Source organism: Gigantopelta aegis, chromosome 12 (assembly GCF_016097555.1).
Source record: "Gigantopelta aegis isolate Gae_Host chromosome 12, Gae_host_genome, whole genome shotgun sequence".
Classification (NCBI taxonomy): domain Eukaryota; kingdom Metazoa; phylum Mollusca; class Gastropoda; order Neomphalida; family Peltospiridae; genus Gigantopelta; species Gigantopelta aegis.
Genome location: NC_054710.1, coordinates 788274 through 805342, shown reverse-complemented (window position 1 = coordinate 805342; position 17069 = coordinate 788274). Strand labels below are relative to the sequence as shown.

Genomic DNA, 17069 nt, shown 5'->3' with positions numbered 1-17069 from the left:
TACTAGAGTACCAGTAGAATCAGTAGTAATATCTGTTGTACATAGTAGTAATAGAATACCAGTAGAATCAGTAGTAATATCTGTTGTACATAGTAGTAATAGAGTACCAGTAGAATCAATAATATTTGTTGTACATAGTAGTACTAGAGTACCAGAAGAATCAGTGGTAATATTTGTTGTACATAGTAGTAATAGAATACCAGTAGAATCAGTAGTAATATTTGTTGTACATAGTAGTAATAGAATACCAGTAGAATCAGTAGTAATATTTGTTGTACATAGTAGTAATAGAATACCAGTAGAATCAGTAGTAATATCTGTTGTACACAGTAGTAATAGAATACCAGTAGAATCAGTGGTAATATTTGTTGTACATAGTAGTAATAGAGTACCAGTAGAATCAGTGGTAATATCTGTTGTACATAGTGGTAATATTTGTTGTACATAGTAGTAATAGAGTACCAGTAGAATTAGTGGTAATATCTGTTGTACATAGTGGTAATATTTGTTGTACATAGTAGTAATAGAGTACCAGTAGAATCAGTGGTAATATCTGTTGTACATAGTGGTAATATCTGTTGTACATAGTAGTAATAGAGTACCAGTAGAATCAGTGGTAATATATGTTGTACATAGTGGTAATATTTGTTGTACATAGTAGTAATAGAGTACCAGTAGAATCAGTGGTAATATCTGTTGTACATAGTAGTAATAGAATACCAGTAGAATCAGTGGTAATATCTGTTGTACATAGTGGTAATAGAATACCAGTAGAATCAGTAGTAATATCTGTTGTACATAGTAGTAATAGAATACCATTAGAATCAGTAGTAATATCTGTTGTACATAGTAGTAACAGAGTATCATTAGAATCAGTGGTAATATCTGTTGTACATAGTAGTAATAGAATACCAGTAGAATCAGTGGTAATATCTGTTGTACATAGTAGTAATAGAATACCAGTAGAATCAGTGGTAATATTTGTTGTACATAGTAGTACTAGAGTACCAGCAGAATCAGTGGTAATATATGTTGTACATAGTAGTAATAGAATACCAGTAGAATCAGTAGTAATATTTGTTGTACATAGTAGTAATAGAGTACCAGTAGAATCAGTGGTAATATCTGTTGTACATAGTGGTAATATTTGTTGTACATAGTAGTAATAGAGTACCAGTAGAATCAGTGGTAATATCTGTTGTACATAGTAGTAATAGAATACCAGTAGAATCAGTAGTAATATTTGTTGTACATAGTAGTAATAGAGTACCAGTAGAATCAGTGGTAATATCTGTTGTACATAGTGGTAATATTTGTTGTACATAGTAGTAATAGAGTACCAGTAGAATCAGTGGTAATATCTGTTGTACATAGTAGTAATAGAATACCAGTAGAATCAGTAGTAATATCTGTTGTACATAGTGGTAATATCTGTTGTACATAGTGGTAATAGAATACCAGTAGAATCAGTAGTAATATCTGTTGTACATAGTGGTAATATCTGTTGTACATAGTAGTAATAGAATACCAGTAGAATCAGTAGTAATATCTGTTGTACATAGTGGTAATAGAATACCAGTAGAATCAGTGGTAATATCTGTTGTACATAGTAGTAATAGAATACCAGTACAATCAGTGGTAATATTTGTTGTAATTAAGTGTTGGGAATCGGTTGGAGTTCCATCATTGACCATCAGTTGTAATCGACTGACACCAACCGACCGACTTTCGGTTATCATTATAAGAAAGAAAAAGAAAGAAATGCTTTATTAAACGACGCACTCAACACACTTTTTTACGGTTATATGGCGGCAGACATATGGTTAAGGACCACACATATACTGAGAGAGGAAACCCGCTGTCGCCACATCATGGGCTACACTTTTTAATTAGCAGCAAGGGATCTTTTATATGCACCATCACATAGACAGGATAGCACATACCACGGCCTTTGATGTTCCAGTCGTGGTGCACTGGCTGGAGCGAGACATATAATTATAAGAGCACGAGAGTGACTGGATTTACACGGGCCATGCACCTACTGTCGTATTCAACCTACAGGTTATGTTTTCTTTATGTGCACATGAAAACAAACACAAACCCAAGCATATTTACATATGAATTATGTCAACTCGACTAGATAAATGGTGTGTTGTGTGGGAATGTATATAATTGTGCAGTATAGGATCCATCCATTCTATAAATGGTTGTGGTTTGTATAAATGTATAGAACTGTGCTATATAGAATACACCCATTCTACAAATGGTTGTGGTTTGTATAAATGTATATAATTGTGCTATATAGAATACACCCATTCTACAAATGGTTGTGGTTTGTATACAATTGTGCTATATAGAATACACTCATTCTACAAATGGTGTGGTTTCTATAAATGTATATAATTGTGCTATATAGAATACACTCATTCTACAAATGGTTGTGGTTTGTATAAATGTATATAATTGTGCTATATAGAATACACTCATTCTACAAATGGTTGTGGTTTCTATACACGTATATAATTGTGCTATATAGAATACACTCATTCTACAAATGGTTGTGGTTTGTATAAATGTATATAATTGTGCTATATAGAATAAACTCATTCTACAAATGGTTGTGGTTTGTATAAATGTATATAACTGTGCTATATAGAATAAACTCATTCTACAAATGGTTGTGGTTTGTATAAATATATATAATTGTGCTATACAATATTCATGGTGGTGTTTTATAGGAATGTTTAAATCTTGTGTTGTTTTTTCGCTCCAGGATGTAAAGATCTGCTAGGGCGGTGTAAACGGGTCGATGTCAAGGAGACAGACGGAGGTCAGACGTGCTACTGCGATTACAGCAGTCTCCGGTGGATCTGTTACGTGGAGGACCCGGCCCCTCTACCGCCAATCCTGCCAGCCTTGCCGCCGCAGTGTGCTGGTGAGTGCTGTCATGTCTTAAACAACCAATTATACCAGTCGTCAAGTCGTAGCTAATCAGTGTTGTGAGGTGGGACGCAGTGTGCTGGTGAGTGCTGTCATGTCTTAAACAACCAATTATACTAGTCGTCAAGTCGCAGCTAATCAGTATTGTGAGGTGGGACGCAGTGTGCTGGTGAGTGCTGTCATGTCTTAAACAACCAATTATACTAGTCGTCAAGTCGTAGCTAATCAGTATTGTGAGATGGGACGCAGTGTGCTGGTGAGTGCTGTCATGTCTTAAACAACCAATTATACTAGTCGTCAAGTCGCAGCTAATCAGTATTGTGAGGTGGGACGCAGTGTGCTGGTGAGTGCTGTCATGTCTTAAACAACCAATTATACTAGTCGTCAAGTCGTAGCTAATCAGTATTGTGAGGTGGGACGCAGTGTGCTGGTGAGTGCTGTCATGTCTTAACCAACCAATTATACTAGTCGTCAAGTCGTAGCTAATCAGTATTGTGAGGTGGGACGCAGTGTGCTGGTGAGTGCTCTCATGTCTTAAAGAACCAATTATACTAGTCGTCAAGTCGTAGCTAATCAGTATTGTGAGGTGGGACGCAGTGTGCTGGTGAGTGCTGTCGTGTCTTAAACAACCAATTATACTAGTCGTCAAGTCGTAGCTAATCAGTATTGTGAGGTGGGACGCAGTGTGCTGGTGAGTGCTGTCGTGTCTTAAACAACCAATTATACTAGTCGTCAAGTCGTTGCTAATCAGTATTGTGAGGTGGGACACAGTGTGCTGGTGAGTGCTGTCGTGTCTTAAACAACCAATTATACTAGTCGTCAAGTCGTAGCTAATCAGTATTGTGAGGTGGGACGCAGTGTGCTGGTGAGTGCTGTCGTGTCTTAAACAACCAGTTATACTAGTCGTCAAGTCGTAGCTAATCAGTATTGTGAGGCGGGACACAGTGTGCTGGTGAGTGCTGTCATGTGTTACACAACCAATTATACTAGTCGTCAAGTAGTAGCTAATCAGTGTTGTAAGGTGGGACGCAGTGTGCTGGTGAGTGCTGTTTTGTCTTAAACAACCAGTTATACTAGTCGTCAAGTCGTAGCTAATCAGTATTATGAGGTGGGACACAGTGTGCTGCTGAGTGCTGTTGTGTCTTAAACAACCAATTATACTAGTCGTCAAGTCGTAGCTAATCAGTGTTGTAAGGTGGGACACAGTGTGCTGGTGAGTGCTGTTGTATCTTAAGCAACCAGTTATACTAGTCGTCAAGTCGTAGCTAATCAGTATTGTGAGGTGGGACACAGTGTGCTGGTGAGTGCTGTCATGTGCTACACAACCAATTATACTAGTCGTCAAGTCGTAGCTAATCAGTATTGTGAGGTGGGACGCAGTGCGCTGGTGAGTGCTGTCATGTGTTACACAACCAATTATACTAGTCGTCAAGTCGTAGCTAATCAGTATTGTTAGGTGGGACGCAGTGTGCTGGTGAGTGCTGTCGTGTCTTAAACAACCAATTATACTAGTCGTCAAGTCGTAGCTAATCAGTATTGTGAGGTGGGACGCAGTGTGCTGGTGAGTGCTGTCATGTCTTACACAACCAATTATACTAGTCGTCAAGTCGTAGCTAATCAGTATTGTTAGGTGGGACACAGTGTGCTGTTGAGTGCTGTCATGTCTTAAAGAACCAGTTATACTAGTCGTCAAGTCGTAGCTAATCAGTATTGTGAGGTGGGACGCAGTGTGCTGGTAAGTGCTGTCATATGTTACAGAACCAGTTATACTAGTCGTCAAGTCGTAGCTAATCAGTATTGTGAGGTGGGACGCAGTGTGCTGGTGAGTGCTGTCATGTGTTACAGAACCAATTATACTAGTCGTCAAGTCGTAGCTAATCAGTATTGTGAGGTGGGACGCAGTGTGCTGGTGAGTGCTGCTGTGTCTTAAACAACCAGTTATACTAGTCGTCAAGTCGTAGCTAATCAGTATTGTGAGGTGGGACGCAGTGTGCTGGTGAGTGCTGTCATGTGTTACACAACCAATTATACTAGTCGTCAAGTCGTAGCTAACCAGTATTGTGAGGTGGGACGCAGTGTCCTGGTGAGTGCTGTCATGTGTTACACAACCAATTATACTAGTCGTCAAGTAGTAGCTAATCAGTGTTGTAAGGTGGGACGCAGTGTGCTGGTGAGTGCTGTTGTGTCTTAAACAACCAGTTATACTAGTCGTCAAGTCGTAGCAAATCAGTATTGTGAGGTGGGACGCAGTGCGCTGGTGAGTGCTGACATGTGTTACACAACCAATTATACTAGTCGTCAAGTCGTAGCTAATCAGTGTTGTGACGTGGGACGCAGTGTGCTGGTGAGTGCTGTTGTGTCTTAAACAACCAGTTATACTAGTCGTCAAGTCGTAGCTAATCAGTATTGTGAGGTGGGACACAGTGTGCTGGTGAGTGCTGTCATGTGTTACACAACCAATTATACTAGTCGTCAAGTCGTAGCTAATCAGTATTGTGAGGCGGGACACAGTGTGCTGGTGAGTGCTGTCATGTGTTACACAACCAATTATACTAGTCGTCAAGTAGTAGCTAATCAGTGTTGTAAGGTGGGACGCAGTGTGCTGGTGAGTGCTGTTGTGTCTTAAACAACCAGTTATACTAGTCGTCAAGTCGTAGCTAATCAGTATTGTGAGGTGGGACGCAGTGCGCTGGTGAGTGCTGTCATGTGTTACACAACCAATTATACTAGTCGTCAAGTCGTAGCTAATCAGTATTGTGAGGTGGGACGCAGTGTGCTGGTGAGTGCTGTTGTGTTTTAAACAACCAATTATACTAGTCGTCAAGTCGTAGCTAATCAGTGTTGTAAGGTGGGACGCAGTGTGCTGGTGAGTGCTGTTGTGTCATAAACAACCAATTATACTAGTCGTGAAGTCGTAGCTAATCAGTGTTGTGAGGTGGGACACAGTGTGCTGGTGAGTGCTGTTGTGTCTTAAACAACCAATTATACTAGTCGTCAAGTCGTAGCTAATCAGTGTTGTGAGGTGGGACGCAGTGTGCTGGTGAGTGCTGTTGTGTCTTAATCAACCGGTTATACTAGTCGTCAAGTCGTAGCTCATCAGTGTTGTGAGGTGGGACACAGTGTGCTGGTGAGTGCTGTTGTGTCTTAAACAACCAATTATACTAGTCGTCAAGTCGTAGCTAATCAGTGTTGTGAGGTGGGACGCAGTGTGCTGGTGAGTGCTGTTGTGTCTTAATCAACCGGTTATACTAGTCGTCAAGTCGTAGCTAATCAGTATTGTGAGGTGTGACGCAGTGTTCTGGTGAGTGCTGTCGTGTGTTACACATCCAGTTATACTAGTCGTCAAGTCGTAGCTAATCAGTATTGTGAGGTGGGACGCAGTGTGCTGGTGAGTGCTGTCATGTGTTACACAACCAGTTATACTAGTCGTCAAGTCGTAGCTAATCAGTATTGTGAGGTGGGACGCAGTGTGCTGTTGAGTGCTGTTGTGTCTTAAACAACTAATTATACTAGTCGTCAAGTCGTAGCTAATCAGTATTGTGAGGTGGGACGCAGTCTGCTGGTGAGTGCTGTCATGTGTTACTCAACCAATTATACTAGTCGTCAAGTCGAAGCTAATCAGTATTGTGAGGTGGGACGCAGTGTGCTGGTGAGTGCTGTTGTGTCTTAAACAACCAATTATACTAGTCGTCAAGTCGTAGCTAATCAGTATTGTGAGGTGGGACGAAGTGTGCTGGTGAGTGTTGTTGTGTCTTAAACAACCAATTATACTAGTCGTCAAGTCGTAGCTAATCAGTATTGTGAGGTGGGACGAAGTGTGCTGGTAAGTGCTGTCATGTCTTAAACAACCAATTATACTAGTCGTCAAGTCGTAGCTAATCAGTATTGTGAGGTGGGACGCAGTGTGCTGGTGAGTGCTGTCATGTGTTACACAACCAATTATACTAGTCGTCAAGTCGTAGCTAATCAGTATTGTGAGGTGGGACGCAGTGTGCTGGTGAGTGCTGTTGTGTCTTAAACAACCAATTATACTAGTCGTCAAGTCGTAGCTAACTAGTATTGTGAGGTTGGACGCAGTGTGCTGGTGAGTGCTGTTGTGTCTTACACAACCAATTATACTAGTCGTCAAGTCGTAGGTAATCACTATTGTGAGGTGGGACGCAGTTTGCTGGTAAGTGCTGTCATGTGTTACACAACCAATTATACTAGTCGTCAAGTCGTAGCTAATCAGTATTGTGAGGTGGGACGCAGTGTGCTGGTGAGTGCTGTTGTGTGTTAAACAACCAATTATACTAGTCGTCAAGTCGTAGCTAACCAGTATTGTGAGGTGGGACGCAGTGTCCTGGTGAGTGCTGTCATATGTTACAGAACCAGTTATACTAGTCGTCAAGTCGTAGCTAATCAGTATTGTGAGGTGGGACGTTGCCTAGTGGCAAAGCGCTCTGTCTGTGGTGGGGGGGGGGGGGGGGGGGGGGGGATGGTGCCTGTAAAAGATTCATTGCTGGTAATAGAAAACTGTAGCGGGTTTCCTCTCTAAGACTATATGTCTCAATAACCTGATGTTTGACATCAATAGCCGATGATTAATAAATCAATGTGCTGTAGCTAAAGCTCTAACTGTTGCACTTGATGAGTATTGTGTTGACATCATGCGAGCTCTGCCGCCACATTTGCTTGTAAATGGGGCGGGACGTAGCCCAATGGTACAGCGCTCGCTCGATGCGCGATCGGTGTGAGATCTATCCCCGTCGGTGGCCCCATTGCGCTATTTCTTGTTCCAGCCAGTGCACCACGACTGGTATCCCTAGCTACTAATCGAAAAGAGTAGCACATGAAGTGGCGACAGCGGGTTTCCTTTCTCAATATGTGTATGGTCCTTAACCATATGTCTGACGCCATATAACCGTAAATAAAATGTGTTGAGTGCGTCGTTAAATAAAACATTCTTTCTTTCTTGTAAACAACCAATTTTAATTGTCATCATTTCGTAATAACCGGAAATAGTTATGTTGTGGTGTCCTCTTGTAAACATCTCCTTTTAACAGTGTTCAAATAGGAAGGAAGGAAATGTTTTATTTAATTACGCACTCAACACATTTTATTTACGGTTATATGGCGTCGAACATATGGTTAAGAACAACACAGATATTGAGATCTAGGAAACCCGTTGTCAGCACTTAATGGGCTCCTCTTTTCTATCAGCAGCACGGTATCTTCTATATGGCGTGGGACATATGGTTAAGAACCACACAGATATTGAGATCTAGGAAACCCGTTGTCGGCACTTAATGGGCTACTCTTTTCGATCAGCAGCACGGTATCTTCTATATGGTGTCGGACATATGGTTAAGAACCACACAGATATTGAGATCTAGGAAACCCGTTGTCGGCACTTAATGGGCTATTCTTTTCGATCAGCAGCACGGTATCTTCTATATGGTGTCGGACATATGGTTAAGAACCACACAGATATTGAGATCTAGGAAACCCGTTGTCGGCACTTAATGGGCTCCTCTTTTCTATCAGCAGCACGGTATCTTCTATATGGCGTGGGACATATGGTTAAGAACCACACAGATATTGAGATCTAGGAAACCCGTTGTCGGCACTTAATGGGCTATTCTTTTCGATCAGCAGCACGGTATCTTGTATATGCACCATCTCAATAGACGGGATATCACATACCACGGCGTTTGGTGTACCAGTCGTGGTGCCCTGGCTGGAGCGAAAAATAGCCCAATGGGCTCACCGACGGGAATCGATCGAAGACGGACCGCACATCAAGCGAACAACTATGCGCAGACGTATGCCGGACCAAATTCCGGACAGGACAAATTGACGTTCTTGTGTGTGTTCATTGTGGGGGATTTTAGCCACATTCGCGTCTGCATGCGCAGAAGTTGGTACGTAATTGTATCGTACTAACATCGCAGCTAATCATTGTAATGGTAGAATCGTAGTTAATCACCGCAATGTTCAAATCGTTGTTAATTATCGCAGTGCTGAAATCGTACCTAACCATTGCAGTGATAAATAGTAGTGTTAAAAATCATAGTTGATCACCGCAGTGTTAAAATCGTACTTAATGATCGCAATTTTTAAACCGTAGTTAATAATCACAGTATTAAAATCGTAGTTATCATCGCAGTGTAAAAAATCGTATTTAATAATTGCAGTGTTAAAGGGACATTCCTGACTTTGCTGCAATGTTTAAGATGTTATTGACTAACATACACTTTTTGATAACTGTAATTACATACCAAATATATTTTTCTGCATATTAGTGGCTGTATATTAAACGTGTTTCTGATCGTTCTAATACTTGTACTAGGTTAAATTTCATTTTATTTCCTAAAATAAATTTTTTCGTACGTACGAAATTATTTGAAGACAAAATCCAGTTTGGGCTTCTTACAAATATTAAGACGACCAGAAACACATTGAATATACAGACACTGATATTCTAAACAAGGAAATATATTTAATATGTAAGTTTAATCGTAGAAATATTTTATTAGTCGGAAACATCTTACAATGAAGCAAACTCGGGAATTTCTCTTTAAGATCGTAGTTAATTATCGCAGTGCTAAAATCGTACTTAACCATTGCAGTGATAAATCGTAGTTGATCAATGTAGTTTTAAAATCGTAGTTAATAATCGCATTGTTTAAATTGTAGTTAACCATTGCAGTGTTAAAATAATAATTAACCACTGCAGTGATACGTCGTTGTTAACCATTGCGGTGTTATAATAGTAATTAACAATTGCAGTGATACACCATTGTTAACCATTGCGGTGTTAAAATAGTAATTAACCATTGCAGTGTTAAAATAATAATTAGCAATTGCAGTGATACGTCGTTGTTAACCATTGCAGTGTTAAAATAATAATTAACCATTGCAGTGATACATCATTGTTAACCATTGCGGTGTTAAAATAGTAATTAACCATTGCAGTGTTAAAATAATAATTAACCATTGCAGTGATACATCATTGTTAACCACTGCGGTGTTAAAATAGTAATTAACCATTGCAGTGTTAAAATAATAATTAAACATTGCAGTGTTAAAATAATAATTAACCATTGCAGTGATACATCATTGTTAACCATTGCGGTGTTAAAATAATAATTAACCATTGCAGTGATACATCATTGTTAACCATTGCAGTGTTAAAATAATAATTAACCATTGCAGTGTTAAAATAATAATTAACCATTGCAGTGATACATCATTGTTAATCATTGCGGTGTTAAAATAGTAATTAACCATTGCAGTGTTAAAATAATAATTAACCATTGCAGTGATACATCATTGTTAACCATTGCAGTGTTAAAATAGTAATTAACCATTACAGTGATACATCATTGTTAACCATTGCAGTGATAAAATAATAATTAACCATTGCAGTGATACATCATTGTTAACCATTGCGGTGTTAAAATAGTAATTAACCATTGCGGTGTTAAAATAGTAATTAACCATTGCAGTGATACATCGTTGTTAACCATTGCGGTGTTAAAATAGTAATTATCCATTGCAGTGATACATCATTGTTAACCATTGCGGTGTTAAAATAGTAATTAACCATTGCAGTGATACATCATTGTTAACCATTGCAGTGATAAAATAGTAATTAACCATTGCAGTGATACATCATTGTTAACCATTGCGGTGTTAAAATAATAATTAACCATTGCAGTAATACATCATTGTTAACCATTGCGGTGTTAAAATAATAATTAACCATTGCAGTGATACATCATTGTTAACCATTGCAGTGATACATCATTGTTAACCATTGCGGTGTTAAAATAATAATTAACCATTGCAGTGATACATCATTGTTAACCATTGCGGTGTTAAAATAATAATTAACCATTGCAGTGATACATCATTGTTAACCATTGCAGTGATACATTATTGTTAACCATTGCGGTGTTAAAATAATAATTAACCATTGCAGTGATACATCATTGTTAACCATTGCAGTGATACATCATTGTTAACCATTGCGGTGCTAAAATAATAATTAACCATTGCAGTGATACATCATTGTTAACCATTGCGGTGTTAAAATAGTAATTAACCATTGCAGTGTTAAAATAATAATTAACCATTGCAGTGATACATCATTGTTAACCATTGCGGTGTTAAAATAGTAATTAACCACTGCAGTGATACATCGTTGTTAACCATTGCAGTGTTAAAATAGTAATTAACCACTGCAGTGATACATCATTGTTAACCATTGCGGTGTTAAAATAATAATTAACCATTGCAGTGATACATCATTGTTAACCATTTCGGTGTTAAAATAATAATTAACCATTGTGGTGATACATCATTGTTAACCATTGCAGTGATACATCATTGTTAACAATTGCAGTGTTAAAATAATAATTAACCATTGCAGTGATACATCATTGTTAACCATTGCGGTGTTAAAATAGTAATTAACCATCGCAGTGTTAAAATAATAATTAACCATTGCAGTGATACATCATTGTTAACCATTGCGGTGTTAAAATAGTAATTAACCATTGCGGTGTTAAAATAGTAATTAACCATTGCGGTGTTAAAATAGTAATTAACCATTACAGTGATAAATCGTTGTTAACCATTGCAGTGCTAAAATAATAATTAACCATTGCAGTGATACATCATTGTTAACCATTGCGGTGTTAAAATAGTAATTAACCATTGCGGTGTTAAAATAGTAATTAACCATTGCAGTGTTAAAATAGTAATTAACCATTGCAGTGTTAAAATAGTAATTAACCATTGCAGTGATACATCATTGTTAACCATTGCGGTGTTAAAATAGTAATTAACCATTGCAGTGTTAAAATAGTAATTAACCATTGCGGTGATACATCATTGTTAACCATTGCGGTGTTAAAATAGTAATTAACCATTGCAGTGTTAAAATAATAATTAACCATTGCAGTGATACATCATTGTTAACCATTGCGGTGTTAAAATAGTAATTAACCATTGCAGTGTTAAAATAATAATTAACCATTGCAGTGATACATCATTGTTAACCATTGCGGTGTTAAAATAGTAATTAACCATTGCAGTGATACATCATTGTTAACCATTGCGGTGTTAAAATAATAATTAACCATTGCAGTGATACATCATTGTTAACCATTGCGGTGTTAAAATAATAATTAACCATTGCGGTGTTAAAATAGTAATTAACCATTGCAGTGATACATCATTGTTAACCATTGCGGTGTTAAAATAATAATTAACCATTGCGGTGTTAAAATAATAATTAACCATTGCGGTGTTAAAATAATAATTAACCATTGCAGTGTTAAAATAGTAATTAACCATTACAGTGATAAATCTTTGTTAACCATTGCAGTGATAAAACCGTGAACAAATATCGCAATGTTAAAATCGTGTTATACAATTGAAGTCATCAATCGTAGCTAACCATTGTAGTGTTAAAATCGTATTATACAACTGAAGTCATGGATCGTAGTTAACCATTACAGTGTTAAAATCGTGTTATACAAATGAAGTCATCAATCGTAGCTAACCATTGTAATGTTAAAATCGTAGTTAACCATTGTAGTGTTAAAATCGTAGTTAACCATTACAGTGTTAAAATCGTGTTATACAATTGAAGTTATCAATCGTAGCTAACCATTGTGGTGTTAAAATCGTGTTAAACAATTGAAGTCATCAATCGTAGTTAACCATTACAGTGTTAAAATCGTGTTATACAATTGAAGTTATCAATCGTAGCTAACCATTGTAGTGATAAAATCGTGTTAAACAATTGAAGTCATCAATCGTAGTTAACCATTACAGTGTTAAAATCGTGTTATACAGTTGAAGTCATGGATCGTAGTTAACCATTACAGTGTTAAAATCAAGTTATACAGTTGAAGTCATGGATCGTAGTTAACCATTACAGTGTTAAAATCGTATTATACAACTGAAGTCATGGATCGTAGTTAACCATTACAGTGTTAAAATCGTGTTATACAACTGAAGTCATCAATCGTAGTTAACCATTACAGTGTTGAAATCGTAGTTAACCATTACAGTGTTAAAATCGTAGTTAACCATTACAGTGTTAAAATCGTAGTTAATTATTGCAGTGTTAAAATCGTAGTTAATTATTGCAGTGTTAAAATCGCATTTAACCATTGCAGTGATAAATCGTGATTAACGATTGCAGTGGTAAATCGTAATTAAACATCACAGTGTTAAAATCGTACTTAACCATTGCGGTGATCAATCGTAATTAACCACTGTGATGTTAAAATCGTAGTTAACCATTGCCGTGTTAAAATCGTAGTCAACCACTGCAGTGTTAAAATCGTTGTGTGATACGTGTGTTATTCCACAAACATCTTGTATGTTTTTCCAGGCTGTATGGATAAAGGAAAATGTTTTCCATTTGGGTACAAGAAAGAGAGCGGGGGTGACAAGTGTTCCTGCCAGAAGAACGGGTGGGCGTGCACTTCTGTTGGGGAACCGGTGTTCCAAAACCCCAAACCCGTCTTCGTACCTCCCCCACCCCCTATGATGGCTGTGGAACCGCCATGTGAAGGTAAGATACATTATTTACTATCAGTGTTCCAAAACCCCAAACCCGTCTCCGTACCTCCCCCACCCCCTATGATGGCCGTGGAACCGCTATGTGAAGGTAAGATACATTATTTACTATCAGTGTCCCAAAACCCCAGACCAATCTTCGTACCTCTCCCATCCCCTATGATGGCTGTGGAACCGCAATGTGAAGGTAAGATACATTATTTACTATCAGTGTTCCAAAACCCCAAACCCGTCTTCGTACCTCCCCCACCCCATATGATGGCTGTAGAACCGCCATGTGAAGGTAAGATACATTATTTACTATCAGTGTTCCAAAACCCCAAACCCATCTTCGTACCTCCCCCACCCCCTATGGTGGCTGTGGAACCGCCATGCAAAGGTAAGATACATTATTTACTATCAGTGTTCCAAAACCCCAAACCCATCTTCGTGCCTCTACCACACCTTATCATGGTTGTGGAACAGCCATGCGAAAGTTAGATACATTGTTTACTATCAGTGTTTTAGAACCCCAAACCCGTGTTCGTGCCTCCCCTCATCATGGCTGTGTAACCGCCATGTAAAGGTAAGATATTGTATTCTCTAAGAACATGTCTCGCTAGTCTAACGTGTATAGTGCTGGTCTGGGATATGCTGTCGTATATCGGGTGGCCAGGAAGAACCGATAAACCTACTGAATAGGGAATAATGCTGTCATATATCGGGTGAACAGGAAGAACCGGTAAACCTACTCAATAGGGAATAATGCTGTCATATATGGGGTGGCCTGGAAGAACCGGTAAACCTACTGAATAGGGAATAATGCTGTCATATATGGGGTGGCCTGGAAGAACCGGTAAACCTACTGAATAGGGAATAATGCTGTCATATATGGGGTGGCCTGGAAGAACCGGTAAACCTACTGAATAGGGAATAATGCTGTCATATATTGGGTGGCCTGGAAGAACCGGTAAACCTACTGAATAGGGAATAATGTTGTCATATATGGGGTGGCCTGGAAGAACCGGTAAACCTACTGAATATTGAATAATGCTGTCATATACTGGGTGGCCCGGAAGAACCGGTAAACCTACTGAATAGGGAATAATGCTGTCATATATGGGGTGGCCTGGAAGAACCGGTAAACCTACTGAATATTGAATAATGCTGTCATATATGGGATGGCTGTCATATATGGGGTGGCCTGGAAGAACCGGTAAACCTACTGAATATTGAATAATGCTGTCATATATGGGGTGGCCCGGAAGAACCGGTAAACCTACTGAATATTGAATAGTGCTGTCATATATTGGGTGGCCCGGAAGAACCGGTAAACCTACTGAATATTGAATAGTGCTGTCATATATTGGGTGGCCCGGAAGAACCGGTAAACCTACTGAATATTGAATACTGCTGTCATATATTGGGTGGCCCGGAAGAATCGGTAAACCTACTGAATATTGAATACTGCTGTCATATATGGGGTGGCCCGGAAGAACCGGTAAACCTACTGAATATTTAATAATGCTGTCATATATGAGGTGGCCCAGAAGAACCGGTAAACCTACTGAATATTGAATAATGCTGTCATATATGGGGTGGCCCGGAAGAACCGGTAAACCTACTAAATATTGAATAATGCTGTCATATATGGGGTGGCCCGGAAGAACCGGTAAGCCTCCTGAATAGGGAATAATGCTGTCGTATATGGGGTGGCCTGGAAGAACCGGTAAGCCTACTGAATAGGGAATAATGCTGTCATATATGGGGTGGCCCTGAAGAACCGGTAAGCCTACTGAATAGGGAATAATGCTGCTATATATGGGGTAGCCCGGAAGAACCGGTAAGCTTACTGAATAGGGAATAATGCTGCCATATATGGGGTGGCCCGGAAGAACCGGTAATCATACTGAATATGGAATAATTAAACAAGTAGGTGCACTGTTATTTTGATATTTCACACCCATTAATACATATAAATAATATATCGGGTGGACCCAAAACTCGATAAACGAATGTGTCAAATATACATGTAGTAATGGGTGTGAAATTTAAGTTACAATCCTGATCAAATGATTTTATAATCAGTAGGGTTATCGTGTGTTAGGTCCACCCAATATATATGTAATTTTGTATGACAAAACAAAATTACGATTGAGCAACAAACCCTTGGAAAATTGGGATAAGTCCGATCACGTGGTTTCTTGTTGATATGTTATCAGAATAAGTCTGGAAATAAAAGTCTCGTTCAATATAAATAAAAGTAAAAATATCACAACCATAGCAGGCCCATACGCAGAAGTTTATATGGGGGGGGGGGGGGGTGCGTAATCGTAAATTTGAAATGTTTCTTTGCCTCAAAATATTTTTTACACATCCACGGACGGACCTCGGCCGACTATGGGGGCTTCGTACGCACCCCTCGCACCCCCTTCCCCCCCCCCCCCGCGTACGGGCCTGCATAGATGTTTTGTCCATCCACCACCCGAGATATCGTTCCTACGGGCAAAAATAATCACCTACTCATAATGGACGGTGCGCGGTACAGATGTTTTGGTAATCGCGAGCCTAATTATTATTAAAGGCACACACTACAATTATTTCTACCACTCAAAATGTGCTAAGTTTTCACCTATTTATTCTGCAAGCATCTCAAAACACATATCTGAAAAAAACGGGTGTCACCGGGCTAGATTTTGTTTTACACAACTCAGACGTCGTGTCATTTTCTCCTATTTTGTGGACAAATACCTCAAAATTCAAATGTGATTTAGGACCCATGTCTACGATACACACACGCACTCGCGCGCGCACACACACACACACACACATACACACACACACACACACTCACACACACATATATATATATATATATATATATACACACACACACACACACATACACATACACACACACACACACACACACACACAGACACACATATATATATATATATATATAGATAGATAGATAGATATATATAGGTTATTACCAGAGGTGTTTTCGGTATCGTCAATATCATATATTAGGAATAAAAATTGTATTATGCGAGCCTCTGGCGAGCATAATACATTATTTTTATTCCTAATTTATTCCTAATATATGATATTGACGATACCGAAATATACGAGGGTAATAATCTCTTTATCATATAAGCTCAAGCTTAATACAACGTGTTTTTGTAAACTGTACACGCAACTTTAATTCCAGTCCGCCATTACTAGATATTCAAATGACGTAAGAATATGTGGCGCAGTGTTGGAAATGACGTCAAACTCGAATGACGTCATTTTGGATGTCCTTACATCAAAATAAAGTTATGTCTAACGTTTTTTTGTTTTCTGAACGCTGGACAGCTTTCAGTGTCAAATTGCCATTGAAATGTTTTTATTTGATGATTATGAATGCATACGTCAATCATGGAGTGTCACCCAAGTACGTTTGCTTAAATGTCAATAAACCTAGTGCCGAGACCTCGACTAATTTGCATCTAATTTGCAAAGTTATCAAATTCTCAAAGTATGTGATCTGAAAAATATCACATACCTTCACTGAACTGAAAATG

At 38.7% G+C, this 17069-nt stretch overlaps 1 protein-coding gene across 1 annotated transcript in view; it reads left to right on the top strand.

Moving 5' to 3' along the window:
* Positions 1–17069, top strand: part of LOC121386534 — a 39192-nt gene that overhangs the window by 21765 nt on the left and 358 nt on the right. The window contains exons 5-7 of the mRNA XM_041517471.1: positions 2774–2935; positions 13334–13516; positions 13829–13900. Coding sequence (XP_041373405.1) covers positions 2774–2935; positions 13334–13516; positions 13829–13900 — 417 coding nt within the window. The remainder of the gene's footprint in view (positions 1–2773; positions 2936–13333; positions 13517–13828; positions 13901–17069) is intronic.